The sequence below is a fragment of the Bos taurus genome, chromosome 12 (assembly GCF_002263795.3).
Source record: "Bos taurus isolate L1 Dominette 01449 registration number 42190680 breed Hereford chromosome 12, ARS-UCD2.0, whole genome shotgun sequence".
Taxonomy (NCBI): Eukaryota; Metazoa; Chordata; class Mammalia; order Artiodactyla; family Bovidae; genus Bos; species Bos taurus.
This window is the reverse complement of record NC_037339.1, coordinates 12,279,585-12,298,255: the sequence shown is the minus strand read 5'-3', so window position 1 is coordinate 12,298,255 and position 18,671 is coordinate 12,279,585. Positions and strand designations below refer to the sequence as shown.

The following is an 18,671-nucleotide window of genomic DNA, read 5'->3' as shown; positions in this document are numbered from 1 at the left end:
TATTGACATTATAAAGAGTTTCTGACTTTTCAGAGAAATATTTAAAAGTAGAGATCATTTTGGTAGAAACATAAGAAGGTACCTGTTGCAAATTCAAAATGAAAAGGTGGCTCCTTTTTGCATGGTTTTTGAATTTCTGCCAGTAAACCATTAACAAATTTGAAATAACAGGTTATAAGCTCTTCTCTTTAAATTGTCTTAATTTAATATAACATGAAAACAAACAGGTCAAGTAAAATAAATGAGATGCCTATATAGCCAAATGTTCAGAATGCTTCAGGTATCATAAGTAGCCAGTATATAAATGGCCATTTAAATTGAGCCGTTTTTCCTTAAAAACAATATGAGTACATAGATACTGGCAATGTTTCATTTACCTGCTCTTTTTGTGTACACTGACAAATTCTTTCCTGGAAATCATAATATTTTTGCTATAAATGACTTTGTGACTCAAGCACAGACCTCATACAGAAAACAAATTTTCCACTTAACTTTATTGCTGAGAAACAGCAAAGTAAAGAAACAGCATCGCAGAAGGTAAGCTTTGTTTGAACAGTTACTTCAGCATGATATCTGCTCCCTTTTGCTATAAGGCAAGTGACTTTTACATTAGTTACTATTTTAAATTATTTAAATGGCTCAATCTGTTATTTTATTTCTCAAAAGAATGGTTTTAGTTTTAAAAAAGCAAGCTGTTTTCTAAGTACAAATAAGTGTTGATAGTCAATAACTTTTCTAAGAGACAAAGAAGGAAGTAATATAAAGAGGGCAACAGGGTCTAATTTCATGGCTTTTTGAAGATTTTGCCATTAAAAATTAAATGGTTCATGAAGAATAAAAATCACTTTTGTAATAATAAAGTTCTTCATGCAATGAGCATTGAGAATCACAAAGGTGTTTAATATAATATATAACGATTAAAATAAAACAAACGAATGAAATTATGGTCACTAAGGAATGGACATGAGGAATAGGCACCTTAATTTGGCAGGTGACAATTTTCTCCACACAAGTGATTCTGAAATAAAGCATTTTTTCCTGACCTGTAATATAGCCATTATTTTAAACCACAGAACTTAAAAAATACACTGGCTTGTAATAAAATTATGATTCTTTATTGCAATATAGTCTTTAACAAGTTTTAAGTGTTCAACAGTGGTTAAGACAAAAATTCATAAATACCCGTGTAGAGATATTTTAAGCTGTTGATTAAAAAGAATTACCATCTAACTTTTTATTCTTAGAGTGCTGTTTAAATCCTTGAGAATCACAATTATGCTCTGAAATTATAATTAGCATCCTCAATTGATTTAGGGAATTATCTGTGAAATGCATTTTCTGCCTTCTGTTTTTCATTCATATATTTTATATACGCAAGGTTTTAAAATAATTCAGTTATTGTTTAACACAAGCCTAGAAGACAAATCAGTACAGACTCCTTTTACTGTGAAAAAGGGGAAGAAAGACTAAGTAAATATAGTATTGGTGTTGCACCCTGGAAGATGGATTCTATTATAATACTTTATTCATTGTCATTATTGAATGAATTTTTCCTGAATTTGCACCTCTGTTATAACTTTAAAATTTTTTTGTGTTGTAAGCCTTCGGTTTTGCTAAACAAGCAGTTTATGCAGATTTCAAGGGGATTTCTAAAATTTAACTTTGTTTACAATAAACATATCCTAAATAACTACAGTCTCAGAGAATAAAAAGGCTTCCCTGGTGGTTTGTAGAGAATCCCCCTGAAAATGCAGGAGATGTGGGTTTAATCCTTGAATCAGGAAGATTCCCTGGAGAAGGGAATGGCTACCCAGTCCAGTATTCCTGCCTGGGAAATCCCATGGACAGAGGAGCCTGGCGGGCTACAGTTCATGGGGTCACAAAAGAGTCAGACATGACTTAGCAACTAAACAATAAAACAACACAAAATAAAAGGCAATCTTTTTGGGTATTCATAAAACCTTTGGGATTTCTAAAATCTGCTACAGTTCTAAATATACTAATGGCAAGATTTAAAATTTTTATCAACAAAAAAAAATTGAATACTAACATATATTCCTCTAAAAGGTATTTTAAAAATGCTATAATTGAGACTTTAAAAATCAGAAACTTAATTATCAATAGAATAATGTAACACATCTTTTTAAAGACTTGGAAGCTTTTTATCCCCACCAGCTAATGTAATTTTCATTTTTCTTTTAAAATGTTTAGAAAAATATTCAGTCATCCCACTGTTAAGTTCAACTCCTTTACCATTAAATATATTTAATAATGCATAACTCTCAGATCAGAAGGGTACCACAGATCAGTTCTAACAGTATCTAAGATACTAATAGATTTGATTTTTTTTTTTAGCAGTTTGAGGAATAACAGACTATAAGGTAACTGTAGGGGGGCTTCCCTTATGACTCAGTTGGTAAAGATCTGCCTGCAGTGCAGGAGACCTGGGTTCAATTCCTGGGTTGGGAAGATTCTCTGGAGAAGGAAATGGCAACCCACTCCAGTATTCTTGCCTGGAGAATCCCATGGACAAAGGAGACTGGCAGGCTATAGTCCATGGGGTCACAAGAATCGGACATGACTTAGAGACTAAACCACCACCAAGGTAATTGTACAAAGACCTTCAGAATAACTCCATATAATCACTAAAGTCAGAAAGACTAATTATGTCTTTGTTTTCAATCATTTGTTAAATCTAAAAAAAATGTTTACGTCTCCTCCAAATTCTCATTTTCATGAATTTTAATGCATCAGGCCATGATACAATCTCTAATTGTTTGCTTGATGAATTTCTTATACAACTCACCTACAAATGTCTACAATTTATCTGACTAGAAAAACAGCATCATTGTATGCATTCTCTTATTTCATTTTTATAGTATTCTGTGAGATATAAATGACTATTATCCCCATTTTAGAGAGGAGGCAGCCAAAGTCTAAAAGGGTTAGACTAATCCTGGTCATAGTCTGTAGTGTTGAAACTGGAATCTGAACCCACAGAGTTTAACTACAGAACTTTATTCTTACACACTAAGCCTGTCATGTTAAATAGCTGAAATACTGATGTATCCTGGGTTTTATAATTCAAAATGAGTTAAAACTGTGACTCTATTTCTTATTTATTATTTAATTGTAATAGTTATATTACAAAATTATCTAAGAATTTTTTGTATTAAGAGAGAAAAGCTAATAATAGTATTATATGTGGTTTAAAAAGAGGTACACAGTGATGGAACCACTGAGCTATTAAATAAATCAAAAGAAGGTATGAGTTTTCTCCTAGTGATGTTAAGTGGTCACTTCTCTTAAATTTAAAAATAATCCACAAATCCTGTGATGAGAACAACAGCATAGACCTTATTTTTAGAGAACTTTAAAGAAATTTAAAAGGATGTGTGTGAGTGTTAGTCGCTCATTCATGTCCGACTCTTTGCAACCCCATGGACTGTAGACAGCCAACTTCTCTGTCCGTGGGATTCTCCAGGCAAGAATACTGGAGTGGGTTGCCATTCCCTTCTCCAGAGGATCTTCCTGATCCAGGGATCAAACCCAAGTCTCCTCCATTGCAAGCAGATTCTTTAGCATCTGAGCCACCAGGGAAGCCCCATTTACATTAAACACAAATGAAATAAAACATTTAAAATGATGTAGTATAAGTAACCATCGGAAATTCTGCCAAAAGAGTATATACTATCCACCAGAAAGTTTTGTCCTCTATAATCAAACAGAACAGAAAAAGAATGCTGGAAAATGAGAATGAAATACACAGTCTACAGAGTTTTCTTTACCAGTAGATGCTAGTTCCTGAGGAGGGAAATGCCATACTTTGATTTATGCGTGTATGCTCACTCACTCAGTCGTGTCCTACTCTTTGCGGCTATTTGGACCAGAGCCCACCAAGCTGCTCTGTCCATGGGATTTTTCAGGCAAGAATACTGGCTGCTGCTGCTGGAGTGGGTTGACATTTCCTCCTTCAGATGATTTCATGTTATCTTTTCCTAAGCTAAACTATTTTCTAAGTCATTCGTATCTGGGCAGAGCTCCTCCTGAAGCCACAGTTTAAGGACAACACTCTGGTCCCCCGAGAGGCTCCCACTCACTGCTTCCACCCAAGGGCAATGCCTTGCTGCGGTGCTGTTTCTCTGTTTGCAGAGGTGCCGGTGGCGGCATGTTTACAGGAAGGACAGCGTTGAAGGAGGACACGCCCTGGATGCTACTGTACCTTCGCAGGACAGGCCGTGGGAGGTGACTCCAGAAAGACTCTCTCGGCACACGTTACAGAAAGTGGGGCGGGCGTGGGAGCACGCGTACCAGTTATGCATCCCTGAGAAATGTTCCACGTTAAACTGGGCCACCTGGAAACGAGACGTCAGGGTAGGTTTGCCAAACAAGAGAACAGGACTACATGCAGAAGCTACATAATGATGACCGAAATTTCAAATCCATTATTTTTAAAACTAAAACACTTTGCTTTAGCTAAAAAAAAAAAAAAAAAACCTATATCAGGTTTAAACAGGTTGCTGAATGAATCTACATATACTTTTTCCCCCCACAGAATATAGCTGTAGCATTATGGATCACATTTATTCTCTAAGAGGGCAAGAGGACAAGAGAGATGCTACTTCACCTCGTAAGGTTCTCTGGTCTGTACAGACTTCAGCGAGCTGATCCAATCCTCCATCTCTTTCCTGTTCTCAGCGCACAGCATTAGTCTTCTAAATGGAGTGATTATCTGAAAGGGATAATTCAACATAATGACTGCTAACAGGCAACAAAGAGAGGTGATTATAAGACCTAACATCTTGCAAGGTGATTCTATTTCTAACCTTTGAGTCCTTACTTCCTTGATGAAGAAAGTATGATGCCCTATAATGTAAATGGATTTAGTTCTCACTGTGGTACAGAATGTTTCTAGGAAAGACACATTCTGACAAATCTTTTCTAGTTTTTTATCTCATTGCTATTCACTTATCAGGCTTTTCAGCCCTTTACCCAAGTCTATGAACTCAAATGAGCAGAGTATTCTTATTTCATGGAATATATCTTGAAAATTAACTTAAAATATACTTCAAAATAATTCACAGTAAGCTTAGAATTAATACATTTTCCAATATGGAAATTTTTTAAATTCAAAAATCAAAGGAAAGTAATATTATATGATTTCATAACGGGTTCATTACAGTTTCAAGACTATTCTAAGTAATGTTGGGTTTACACATCCTTCCCATGGCCTATTGTAATATGATTTATGTGATGAACTTTTCTTCCTGTTGTGTAGAACTCCACTGTACTACCTTTTAGTGAGAGCAGGGAAGAGGAATTAGCATGCAAGTCCTTTAGCTGGCTTTAAGAGAAGAAAATAATTGTGACTTTCATCTTTTTTCTCATGTTACTAAAGAAGGCAAATTCACTACACCAAGAATCTTAAAGCAAGAGGAATAAAAATTTCATGCTGTTATAGTACCAAAAGTAAGATTCTTCAAGGTAAGATTCTGAAATGACTTGAAAGCAGCCACTATTTACCTGTGAATACAATACTCAGGTTGTAATCTTGAAGTTGCTAGCCCCAAAGCATTTACGGACAGAAGGGACCATTTATTTATTTGTGAAAGAAAAACAAAATGTCACATTACTACCTGGAAACTAATTCCGAGTAATAAATTATATATTTATTTATAGAGCAAACAAGAAATTTTCCCAGGTTAAAAGCCATTTGATTGAGTGATAATCTACATATTGCATTAGAGAGCAGATTTCCCAAGTTATGGAAAAGTAATAATTATATTAAAAACAAACAAACACGGAGCACTTCTCCAAAAGAGTAAACTGGCAAGCCTCAATCACTACAGCTCATCTTAGGAAATAAGTCCTTTATTCAAAGCTAGAGTTCAGCACAGTTGTAGCTACTCACCGGTCATTGCCTATTGCCTCCTGTCAACCGTCGTTAGTTAAGGCTAACAATCCTTCCGCAGACCAAGGGGACTTCAGTACACTGCACAGGCACTCGTGCTTAAATACAGCTGGCCAGAAGTCACGTGGATGGGGAGCACGAACCACTCAGCACTGAGTATTTGTTAATTGCACATGAAATTGAACAGAACCTCACTTTTCTTCTGTTTTCCACTAGGCTCTCTGGATGAAGCTTATTAGCAATTGGTCACTCCTCTTCCTCAATAAATAGTTAATGCAAAGAGCAATGCCTCCCTCATTACTTACAAGCCAAATGGATGCTTTATTGCTTCAAAATGTTTTTCCAGGACAGCTCATCGAGTGCAGCAGAGAGGTACCATTAAATGATAAAACACCCCTGGCTCCAGTGACTGGCACAACACTCCAGAAATATCTGCATGTCAATGGGACTGACTGAGTAAATCTGGTATTTAAATAAGTATCATCTTCTGTATGCTTTACTTAATTTTTCTGCTATATGATATGATGTCACTTTAAGGATTCCTTCTCTTTCATTATGGCCTTAGAGTGAGTGAGATGCATATTATACAGGTAAATAAACCAGGCTTGCTATCTTATTCTTTCATTTTGTTTTTGTTGATGTTAATTTCTTAGTAAAGCAGGATGTCTGATGGTTTTAACTATCTTTAATGGCTTTAACAGCCATTGTGAATTCTATATAAAGAGGGTAAAGAAAGATGGAGAAATAGCTTCTAATTTTTCTTGTAGTTTTTGGAACTATATAAATGCCTCAATGCTGAACGATTTCAGCAACATAAATCATGCATGTACTTCATGCATTCACAAAGTAAAATGTTTACACTTTCAAATTCTCCTTTTAAAAAAAAATGCGTTTTAAAATGGGCAATAATAAGCCAGTAAAGATAATATATTCTTAAAATACAAGACTTTTTAAAGCCATACAGAAATTATAAATAATCAGGATTTACAAGCCTTGTGATTAAGAAATCTACTGATTATCAAGTTAAGATGTTGATCCAGAAAAAGTAAATCCTCCATAAATCGTGAAATGCAGAGAGATCTCGTTTTGTGGCTGCAGGACCAAAAATACCCAGAACTGGCTGGGCTGAACAGAAGACAAGACTGGTTCACCAGGCAAACCGGTAACACCTCCCAGACTGCCCCTTTCCCCTGTGGGTTAATCGCTCATCCATTCGCCAAAGCAAAGAGTCTTCTCCCCACCTTTAATGTAAATTCTTCCTCATCACCGAGAAGAGGAGCAAAAGAATGTGATGTGACAGTCACAGCCGCTAACTGATGGGCTCTGGCTGCATCGTCACCAAACCCCATTAAACTACAGTAGTCCCTCATCCAAATCTTTATTAGGAAAATACCTGAGAAGCAGCAAACTCTGAGAATTACTTAGTTCTACTCTGAAAGCCTTTTTATTACAACAGACAAGGGAGTAGGGTAGGGAGATCGAAGGACAGAGGCGAGGCCATTCCCAGGGAAGACTATATTTGTGGGTGCTCACTCAGTCTCGTCTGACTCTTTGTGACCCCAGGGACTGCAGCCCACCAGGCTCCTCCCGTCCATGGGACTTCCCAGGCAAGAATACTGGTGTGGGTTGCCATTTCCCTCTCCAGGGGATCTTTCTGACCCAGGAATCGAACCTGTGTCTCCTGTTTTGGAAGGCGGATTCTTTACCCACTAAGTCATCAGGGAAGCCCTGCTGGGGGACAAAGCTGGGATGTTTCTGGAAGTAGAGGACTTTTTCCCTTTATTGCGGGATTTGTGCTTTACCTATTCTAAGGCATCCCCAGCTTTCCCCGTGGCTCACCAGTAAAGAACTCACCTGCCAATGAGGAGACATGGGTTCGATCCCTGGAGTACAAAGGAAAGATATCTAACACTACTATGTATAAGATACATAACCAACAAATACCTACTGTACAGCACAGGGAGCCCTTCTCAAAATTCTATGATAACCTATGTGTGAAAAGAATATGAAAAAAAATGAATATATATATATAGAGAGAGATAGATATAACTGAATCTGTTATAATTCAGCAATAACTTTGCTGTATACCTGAACTAAAAAAAGCAACTACACCATAAAGCAACTACAATCCAATACAATTTTTTTAAAAAGGAAAGATATCTAAATTAGTTTTTTAAGTGCTACCTCGAATTAAAGACAAACTGCAGAAACAGAGATACTCTTTCACTTTGATGGTTACTGGCCTATAAGGGTTAATCCAACAACATGATTATGTTGTAAAAGGATCAATAATTTCTCAGTCCAGTAAAGCATATAAATATAAAAAAACAGATATAAAACAATCTGGCATTAATATATAAAATTATATCAAAGAGAAACATTAAGACTTTAAATACATGAACAGGAAAAAACAAATAACTGTATTGGTCATCTTTCAGTGAAAGAACTGTAGACAATTTAAATATTTTGTTTTGGTTTGCCTGTGGTTTCTAAAGCAAATATGTAGTATTTCAGTCATAAAAACATTCTTTAATTTTTTTTTTACTAACATTAGAACAGGAACTTAAAACTTTGCACTGTTTCAAAGCAGGAGTTTTCAAACTTGGCCGTACTTTAAAATCACCTGGAGACTTTAAAAAATTCCAGTGTCAAGGCCATGCTCCACACTGATGAACTCGGAACATAAGAGGGTGGGATCCAGCTACCAGTGGTAATTTTTTTAAACTCCCAAGTGATTCCAAAGTGCAGCCAAGTTTGAGAACCAACATTCTAAAGATGCGTGCGTGCTCAGTCACTCCAGCGCTCAGTCGTGTTCAACTCTTTGCGACTTCATGGACTATAGCCTGCCAGGCTCTTCTGTCCATGGGATTTCCCAGGCAAGAATACAGGAGTGGGTTGCCATTTCTAAAGATATTTTACTGTAAATTCCCAACTGGAAACCAAGAATGTAACAACAGAGTGATTCAGCGTCTAAACCCTGAAGTCAGACTTAGAATGAATACCAACAGCATCCTTCCTTAGATGTGTGGCTAGGAACGCCTCCTGGCTCTCTGAGCCTCAGTTTCGCATCTGCAAAGAGAGGCTGGAGCAGCTCCTCACAGCTCTGCAGAGTGTGGTGTGCATTAGGGAGACAATCCAAGCAAAGCCCTCAGCACAGTGTCTGTTAGGAAGCCAGAGATGAGATGAGGTACATATTCATGGCTTTCTTCTATAATATACATATTTCTTGTGACAATATACATTGCGTGTTAAGTCACTTCAGTCATGTCCAACTCTTTGTGACCCCGTAGACTGTAGCCTGCTGGGCTCCTCTGTCCATGGGAGTCTCCAGGCAAGAATACAGGAGTGCGTTGCCATCCCCTTCTCCAGGAGATCTTCCCGATCCAAGGGTCAAACCCTCATCTCTTATGTCTTCTCCAATAACTAGCACGTTCTTTACCACTAGCACTGTGTAAGTGTGGTCATAGACAAAAGTAATAGGAACTTGGGTCAAAAAAATGGAGGCATTTTGCCAAGAAAATAGTCACTGAGTAGGAAGCCACCCAAATAGAGTTAAAGATAATGACCTATTCCTTAGAAGACATTAGGAAATATCAACAAATAAATCAGGAAACAATGGTCCCTTCCTTTAATTGCATTGTGTCTGCTGCTGCTGCTAAGTCACGTCAGTTGTGTCAGACTCTGTGTGACCCCATAGACGGCAGCCCACCAGGCTCCGCTGTCCCTGGGATTCTCCAGGCAAGAACACTGGAGTGGGTTTCCATTGCCTTCTCCAATGCATGAAAGTGGAAAGTGAAAGGGAAGTCTCTCAGTCGTGTCCAACTCTTAGCGACCCCATGGACTGCAGCCTACCAGGCTCCTCCATCCATGGGATTTTCCAGGCAAGAGTACTGGAGTGGGGTGCTGTTGCCTTCTCCAGCACTGTGTCTAACCTTACCCAAAGCAGTATTATAATGGTGAAAGGCTTACCAAAGAGCATGAGATCCCAGGACAGCAGTGAAAGAGTTCAGAATGCTGGCTCTGGTAGGTATCATGTCTCAACTAATTAAGATAGAAGGTTCCTTCTGCAGGGATGGGGGAGGTGCAGAGGAGAGAGTGAGAGAAAGTGTGTGTGTGTGTGTGTGTGTGAGAGAGAGAGAGAGAGAGAGAGAGAGAGAGGGAGCATGTATGTGAGAGAGAGAGGGAATGAGGTTGAGGTGGTGGTGTGTGTGTGTTAGTTGCTTAGTCATGTCCGACTCTTTTCAACCCCATAGACTGCAGCTCACCAGGCCCCTCTGTCCATGGGATTCTCCAGGCAAGAATACTGGAGTTGGTTGCCATTTCCTTCTCCAAAAGGAACTATAGAAAGAAAGCAAGTGAAGTCACTCAGTCGTGTCTGACTCTTTGCAACCCCATGGACTATAGCCTACCAGGCTCCTCTGTCCATGGAATTTTCCAGGCAAGAGTACTGGAGTGGGTTGCCATTTACTTCTCCAGTGTATATATGTGTGTGTATATATATATATACATACATATATAAACATACATACGTATATACATACACACACATATATATACACATATATATATGTATAATACACGTCAGGTGGATATGTGTAAGATAGACCGTGTGTGTGTGTGTATGTGTGTGTGAGTGTGTGGTGTGTTGCAGGGAAAAAAACGTAGAGGGTTCCTCCTTTTAATTAATATTTCTGATTCTGCAATGATGGAAATTCTGAACCTTCTCTGGTAACTTTAAGTGTCCAACAACTTCTTCTGTTAGAAAATTCTTATTTCTAATCTAAAGGTCTACTACATAGCTATGTCTGCCCTCTGGCAAGTACTTACTGTTATGTCTTCAGTGATTAATCCTGAATTGCCTTGATTGAAATAAAAATTCGAATGCAGTGAGAAGCCCTTCTCGGAAAGCAGGACAAACAGAAAGTCTAGTTGCTCTATGACGATGTTTGTTGCCTGTATTTAGGCTGCAGTCCATGGGGTTGCTAAGAGTCGGACACGACTGAGTGACCTCACTTTCACTTTTCACTTTCATGCATTGGAGAAGGAAATCGCAACCCACTCCAGTACTCTTGCCTGGAGAATCCCATGGATGGAGGGGCCTGGTGGGCTGCAGTCCACAGGGTTGCTAGGAGTCGCACACGACTGAGCAACTTCATTTTCACTTTTCACTTTCATGCATTGGAGAAGGAAACAGCAACCCACTCCAGTGTTCTTGCCTGGAGAATCCCAGGGACAGGGGAGCCTGGTGGGCTGCCGTCTATGGGGTCACACAGAGTCGGACACGACTGATGCGACTTAGCAGCAGCAGCAGCAGGGACTACACTTTGACTTTGTGAAAGCCAAACCAGGTATAGAGATATGTCTTTCTAACACTAGGTCTGCTATACACGAAGTGGCCAAAAGCTCAATCTTAATATCCCTCTACCATCCTTCCTCGTAAAATCTACATCCATCTCTTAAATTATGTATGTTCTCTTTTGTTCCATTCTCCTTTTATGGAATGAAATAATTCACTTTGACAATTTAAATGTGCCAACACAGCTAAGCATCCTACGTGGGTATTTTGAGAGCAGAGATACTCCCATACTTCAGCGAGTAAACAGGGACCGCTACATCCAAAGGCACAGACAGGTCTTCAATGATGTGTCCATACTTGAATCAAGCCGAGAGTTTTTTCAAAACACGCTCCAAATCAGACTTGGTGAATCAAAATCTTATTGGGGGGGCATGAATAATTTCAGATATTACTGCATATTGACAAAGCTATACAGGTAATTCTGGTGCACCTCCATTAGTCAACCATGAAGGATAACAGAAGCAACCAATTTTCCCATTCGTCAAGGAAGGATCTGGTCTAAATAATGTACAGAAAATGATCTTAAGCTTTATGGCTCTTTATGGGGAAAGAGTCATACCCCTTTCCCCATACCCCTGTGCTCCCAAGTTTCCAGAGCTCTGCCCCTAGCAGTATTTCCTTGTGTGGGACCCATATGTAACATGGAGAAGGAAATGGCAACCCACTGCAGTATTCTTGCCTGGCAGGCTACCATCCATGGGCTTGCAAAGAGTCGGACACGACTGAGTGACGATTACCCACTCACTCGTATGTAACAGCCCACCACCTTTAGCACCCACGTGATACAACATTAGTTACCAAATGGTGGGCTCCGAGGTTTTCGTTTGGCCCTCTGTTGACCACTGAAGCGCTGTGTTATGAAACAAGTTAATATCTATCATATTAGACAGGTTCCTTGCTCATCACAATACAAGCAGCTTAAACCTATTTTCTTCAGCTGACCACTCCATACCCTGTTGGTCCCTAGAGGCATCCGAGTTTGCAAATCCTACATAAACTCTGATGCCTTGCCTTCTAAGGCAAGTTTCCCTTCACTTAAATTAAAAAATCTAAAATACTCAAAAATCAAAATTTTCTTGAAAAATAACATATTAACACTACAAAATAGAGACTTGTTAGCTGCCAGAATCTAAATATTTTTCAAAGGAGCAACGAACTCGACATTACATAATTCACACAGTCTTAGAATCCATACAAAAACTGTAAAAGAAAGCAGTGCATTTAATGTCTTTATGGGAATGTCGTGTCTTTAAGGCTTTGCTTCAGGGCAATCGTTCTGTCACTTCCTAGAAGCATTTGGTTCACTAGAGAGTCAAAGAGGGGACACAGTGAAGCTGTAAAGTCAGTACCTCTGAAGCTGTGCTTCCCTGACCTGCTATCCCTGGAAAACAAGACGAGGCAAAGGCTTCATGGAGGCTATTAAGGAAAGCTATAAAAGTGTTCCTTTCTGGGATTTCCTACCATATCATTTACATACATAAATTAGTTGTGTAATGACAAACCACTGTTTCTTTGAAGACAAAGGAAGTTTGTATCCAAGTTAGTATTAACAGTCTCTATGCTGCTGTTTAGTTATCAAGTCACATTCAATTCTTTTGCGACCCCCTGGACTGTAGCCCGCCAGGCTCCTCTGTCCATGGGGTTTTTCCTGGCATGAATACCGGATCCAGTTGCCATTTCCTTCTCTAAGGAATCTTTCTGACCCAGGAATTGAACCCATGTCTCCTGCATCTCCTGCATTGGCAGACAGGTTCTTTACCAGTGAGCCACCTGGGAAGTACAGTTATTAATGTCAGGCAATCCCTACTGTATTAGTTTCCTATTGCTGCTATAACAAAGGATTCCCATACAGTTGTGATAGGAGTTTGAAATCAAAGGTGTTGGAGGGCTACATTTCTTCTGGAGGCTGTAGAAAGAATCTACTTTCTGTTTTGTTTCAGTTTCTAGAGGCTGCCTGCATTCCTTGGCTCACGGTGCCTTCCTTGTATCATATCATTTCACCTGTTTTCTTCTCTGATTCCTCCTGCCTTCCTCTTACAGGGACCCAGGTGATAACTGGGCCCACTCCAATAATCCAGGATAACCTCATCTAGCAAGTCTCTTTTGCCATAGAAAGTGATGTTCACAGGTCACAGGAATTAGGGTGTAAACATCTTCAGGGTTCATTATTTAGCTTACCACACCCACAAAATAAATATATAGTTGTAACTTTTGATACTGTAATAATGAACTGATAAATTAATGACACCCCTAGTATATTTTATTATATTCATAATTTTAACTAATATCCATGGATGTAAACAACTTCTTTTCAAAGGGATTAATAATTAAGTTCCTTAAAAATAGGAGGCTCTTCACATGGAAACTCTCCCCAGCGTTATGTGGCAGCCTGGACGGGAGGGGAATTCACAGGGTAATGGAAACACGTGCGTGTATGGCTGAGTCCCTCCACTATTCACCTGAAACTATCACAACATTGTTAACTGGCTCTACACCAATACAAAATGCAAAGGTTTTTAAAAATAGGAGGCTCTTATGTTCTAAATGGGATTTCCCTGGTGGCTCGGACCAGGTTTGATCCCTGGATTGGGAAGATCCCCTGGAAAAGGGAATGGTAACCCACTCCAGTATTCTTGCCTGGGAAATCCCATGGACAGAGAAGCCTGGAGGGCTACAGCCCATGGGGTCACAAAGAGTCAGATAACACTCACTTCCATGTTAACAGACAGAATGATTCCTCCTGCAGCATCTTACATTTTCAGAGTGCCTTACCGTCAATAAGGTCACATACATTATCTCATGCAATCATCCAGCTATTTAGCTGGCCGACATGACAGGCAAAAATAAATTTAACTTGTTTAAAATCTCCTATTTAAACTTGTTAAATAGGAGAGCCAGAGTGTACAGTTAGAATGTCCAGCTTCATACCACAACCTCTTTTTCTTGTTAAGCCAAACAAGTAGAGCCTGTTTCTCAGCTGCTGAAAGTGAAATCTCTTGTGCTATAAACTGAGCTATCAACTCTAAGAAACCAACTGTTGACAAAATAATTATGTCAACAGAAAACAAAAAGCTTAAGGTGAAGAAAGTTTCAGATTAGCAATAACAAAAAAAATTTCCTATAAAAAATATCAAAATAATTAAGCTATAACTTAACTAAATAATAGTACCTAAAATATACTTGGTTCACCAAAATTGGTTTCTAAAAAATCTAAAAATCACTGATCATCATTCTAAAAGGACACCAAAGTCAATTAATATTTACACTGCCAGTACAAAGCAAACCTATTTCACAACTACCAAAGGGAATTAAAAGAATTCAGAACCGAAAGGCAGGCCACACCCATCAGCTGTGTAGTGTTCTATGTAGTTTGCTTAGTGCGTGCAGGTTCCCCACGCGTCCAACACCCAAGCGTCTGAAAAACAGAGTTGAGTAACTTCCTGAGTTCACCTGGCTTCTAGGTGCCTGGGTTCACCTGGAGCCAGACATCCTGGAATGTGAAGTCAAGTGGGCCTTAGGAAGCATCACTATGAACAAAGCTAGTGGAGGTGATGGAATTCCAGTTGAGCTATTTCAAATCCTAAAAGATGATGCTGTGAAAGTGCTGCACTCAATATGCCAGCAAATTTGGAAAACTCAGCAGCGGCCACAGTACTGGAAAAGGTCAGTTTACTTTCCAATGCCAAAGAAAGCCAATGCCAAAGAATGCTCAAACTACCGCAAATTGCACTCATCTCGCACTCTAGCAAAGTAATGCTCAAAATTCTCCAAGTCAGGCTTCAACAGTACGTGAACAGTGAACTTCCAGATATTCAAGCTGAATTTAGAAAAGGCAGAGGAACCAGAGATCAAATTGCCAACGTCCGTTGGATCATCAAAAAAGTAAGAGAGTTCCAGAAAAACATCTACTTCTGCTTTATTGACTATCCCAAAGCCTCTGACTGTGTAGATTACAACAAGCTGTGGAAAATTCTGAAAGAGGTGGGAATACCAGACCACCTAACCTGCCACCTGAGAAATCTGTATGCAGGTCAAGAAGCAACAGTCAGAACCGGACATGGAATACCAGACGGGTTCCAAATTGGGATAGGAGTACATCAAGGCTGTATATTGTCACACTGCTTATTTAACTTATATGTAGAGTACATCATGTGAAATGCCAGGCTGGATGAAGCACAAGATAGAATCAAGACTACCAGGAGAAATATCAATAACCTCAGATATGCAGATGACACCACCCTTATGGCAGAAAGAGAAGAAAAACTAAAGAGCCTCTTGATGAAAGTGAAAGAGGAGAGTGAAAAAGCTGGCTTAAAACTCAACATTCAAAAAATGAAGATCATGGCACCCAGTCCAATCACTTCATGGCAAATAGATGGGAAAACAATGGAAACAGTGACAGACTTTATTTTGGGGGGCTCCAAAATCACTGCAGATGGGGACTGCAGCCATACAATTGAAAGACGCTTGCTCCTTGGAAGGAAAGCTATGACAAACCTAGATAGCATGTTAAAAAGCAGAGACATTACTTTGCCAACAAAGGTCCCTCTAGTCAAAGCTACATCCAGTAGTCATGTATGGATGTGAAACTTGGACTACAAAGAAAGATGAGCACCAAAGGATTGATGCTTTTGAACTGTGGTAAAGGAGAAGACCCTTTAGAGTCCCTTGGACTGTAAGGAAATCCAACCAGTCCATCCTAAGGGAAATCAGTCCTGAATATTCATTGGAAGGACAGATGCTGAAGCTGAAACTTCAATACTCTGGCCACCTGATGTGTAGAATGGACTCATTGGAAAAGACCCTGATGCTGGGAAAGATTAAAGGCAGAAGGAGAAGGGAACGACAGAAGATGAGATAGTTGGATGGCATCACCGACTTGATGGACATGAGTTTAAGCAAGATCCAGGAGTTGGTGATGGACAGGGAAGCCTGGCGTGCTACAGTCCATGGAGTCACAAAGAGTGAGACACAACTGAGCTATTGAACTGAACTGAACTGGACTTCCCTGATAACCTTATCTAAGGTTTCCACTTTCACTCTCTACCTTTACGGCACTTTTCTCCACTCAGAGAGAAACATTTGACTGTTTCCTGACTCCACCCACTTCATGTCTGTTGTACAAGTGCATTCTAAAAGTCAAACACACACACACACACACAACATAAATAAATAATAAAAAATAAAGATCAAAAGCAAGTGTAGCACAGAGTGTATTAATGTCTTAAACAATGGGCAAAGATAACGGATTAGATGAGCTATAACATTATGAGGAAAGTGCTAAAGGCTATCTATTGTGATCGTTTAAAAACTTACCCTATTTGAATCCATCAATCAAATTACTCACTCAATCACTAGAAAATATAAAGAGTGTCTATTTTATGCCAAGCAATATTGCAGCCCTGGAGGCAAAGAAATGAAATACTCCATTCTCAAGGAGCTCATAGAATAATGAGGAACATGAGGTAAGTAAACATGATTTCAGTACAGTTAGTTCCTGCCATCTTCTAGACCACATGACCCGACTTCAAGATCCTTCAAGATCTGGACCCTTATCTATGCTCTCAGCACCCAGGGTGCAACTGGAATACAGTGAAACTTTGGCAGCTAACCAAGACTGATGCATCAGGGAGCCAATATTCAAGCATTTAAGGATGAAAATAAGATTTTTTTCACACCTAAAAAATGTAATAATCCCTTACTATCATTTTATAATCAGTCAATGGCCAAAATTTCCCCAATTGTCCCATTAAGTGACTTTTTTTTTCAAGTTAAGATGTTGAGTGCATTTCTATGGAGAGGGAGGGTTATTGCCAATAAAGGGACACACAAACCACACAGCTGAAGAAAGGTCAAGGTGAGAACCAGTATTGTAAGTAGTGTGATAAGCCAACCATAGGTGGAAGAACAAAGAGAAGCCAAAGGTAGTTATGAAAAGCTTTCAGCCATGCTCAGGAATCTGGCTTTGATCCCCAGAGTGACAGAGCGCTACCAAAGGGCTGTAAGCAAGGAAGGGAGCAAACCCTTTATTTTAGAAAGAGAACTCTGGCAGCAATGTAGCGGGTCAGCCGGGTGGGCAGGAGACAGGGGAGAAGACTCTTCTGAAACTGTAGGCAAGACAAGCCAGGGTCTGAGCTCAGGGTGGCGGTGGGCTGCTATGGAAGGAGGAGTCCAGAACAGACAACAGAGATGGTGAAGGGTTTAACAGCTTTCCAGGGGCATTAATGGGACGTGGCGACCGGCTGTGAGAGTGATAATGAGAGAGCAGTTCAGATGACTCCGGCTTTCACACTTGGAATGAAAATCAGTTTAAAGTCCAAAATGCTAAGAATTACCATTTACGGAGCGGTTATAACAGGCCAGCACACACGTGTACTAAGAAATATCTCATCATATATCATTTCATCTGTCATACAGTGTATACCATGTGTGTGAGCTCAGTCATGTCCAGCTCTTTGTGACCCCATGGACTGTAGCCCACCAAGCGCCTCTGTCCTCGGGACTCTCCAGGCAAGAATACTCGAGTGGGTTACCATTTCTTTCTCGAGGGGATCTTCCTGACCCAGGGATCGAACCCTTATCTCCCGCACTGGCAGGCAGATTCTTTCCCACTGTGCCACCTGGGGCACCCAGCATATATAATATTACATCACATATCATATTGTATCAATTTCATCCACAGAGCTCAAAGGGAGCAAACCATTTTACACTTGAGGAACCTAAGACCCAAAGAGGTTTGCAATCTGCCCAAGGTCACAATGCACATGCAGGATTTGAAACTAAATTTGGTCTGCTTTCCTAGCCATCTCCTAGAGACTGAAGGAACATCAAACAATTTACTGGCATTATCCTAGAAGAAATGACAGAAAAGGCTGTACAAACTGCTACCTTTTTCTCCCCTTAAAAAATAATCAGGGATATTTCATTTATATCTCAATCCTGTATATATTTGTACATTCTTTAAAGATGAGCACGGAAAGGTGCTGGTAAAATAATAACTTCATTTACTAACATAGACAGATCTCTGCAAACCAGATATCTTTGGAGAGCAAGAGAGTGACAAGAACAAGGAAATCGTAAAGGAAATCAACCCTGAATAGTCATTGGAAGGACTGATGTTGAAGTTGAAGCTCCAATACTTTGGCCACCGGATTCAAAGAACCAACTCACTGGAAAAGACCCTGGTGCTGGGAAAGACTGAAGGTAAAAGGAGAAGGGGGTATCAGAGGATGAGATGGTTAGATAGATAAGATTTATGTCCACCAACTCAGCGGACATGAATCTGAGCAAACTCCCGGAGACAGTGCAGGACAGGGGAGCCTGGCGTGCTGCAGTCCACGGAGCTGCAGAGTCAGACACAACATAGCGACTGAACAACAGCAACAAAGACAGTCATGCGGAGCA

At 39.7% G+C, this 18,671-nt stretch overlaps 1 protein-coding gene across 5 annotated transcripts in view; it reads right to left on the bottom strand.

Annotated features, from left to right (window-relative positions):
* DGKH (diacylglycerol kinase eta) overlaps positions 1 to 18,671 on the bottom strand; it is a 218,279-nt gene that overhangs the window by 84,776 nt on the left and 114,832 nt on the right. For 4 of the 5 annotated variants that reach the window (XM_025000021.2, XM_025000024.2, XM_025000022.2 and 1 more), the window contains 2 exons: positions 4,628 to 4,732; positions 4,223 to 4,355 (listed from right to left, as the gene is read on the bottom strand). In XM_025000021.2, coding sequence (XP_024855789.1) covers positions 4,223 to 4,355; positions 4,628 to 4,732 — 238 coding nt within the window. Of the gene's footprint in view, positions 1 to 4,222; positions 4,356 to 4,627; positions 4,733 to 10,738; positions 10,991 to 18,671 lie in introns of those variants that run through there. The other variant, XM_015473789.3, reaches the window with a different exon arrangement.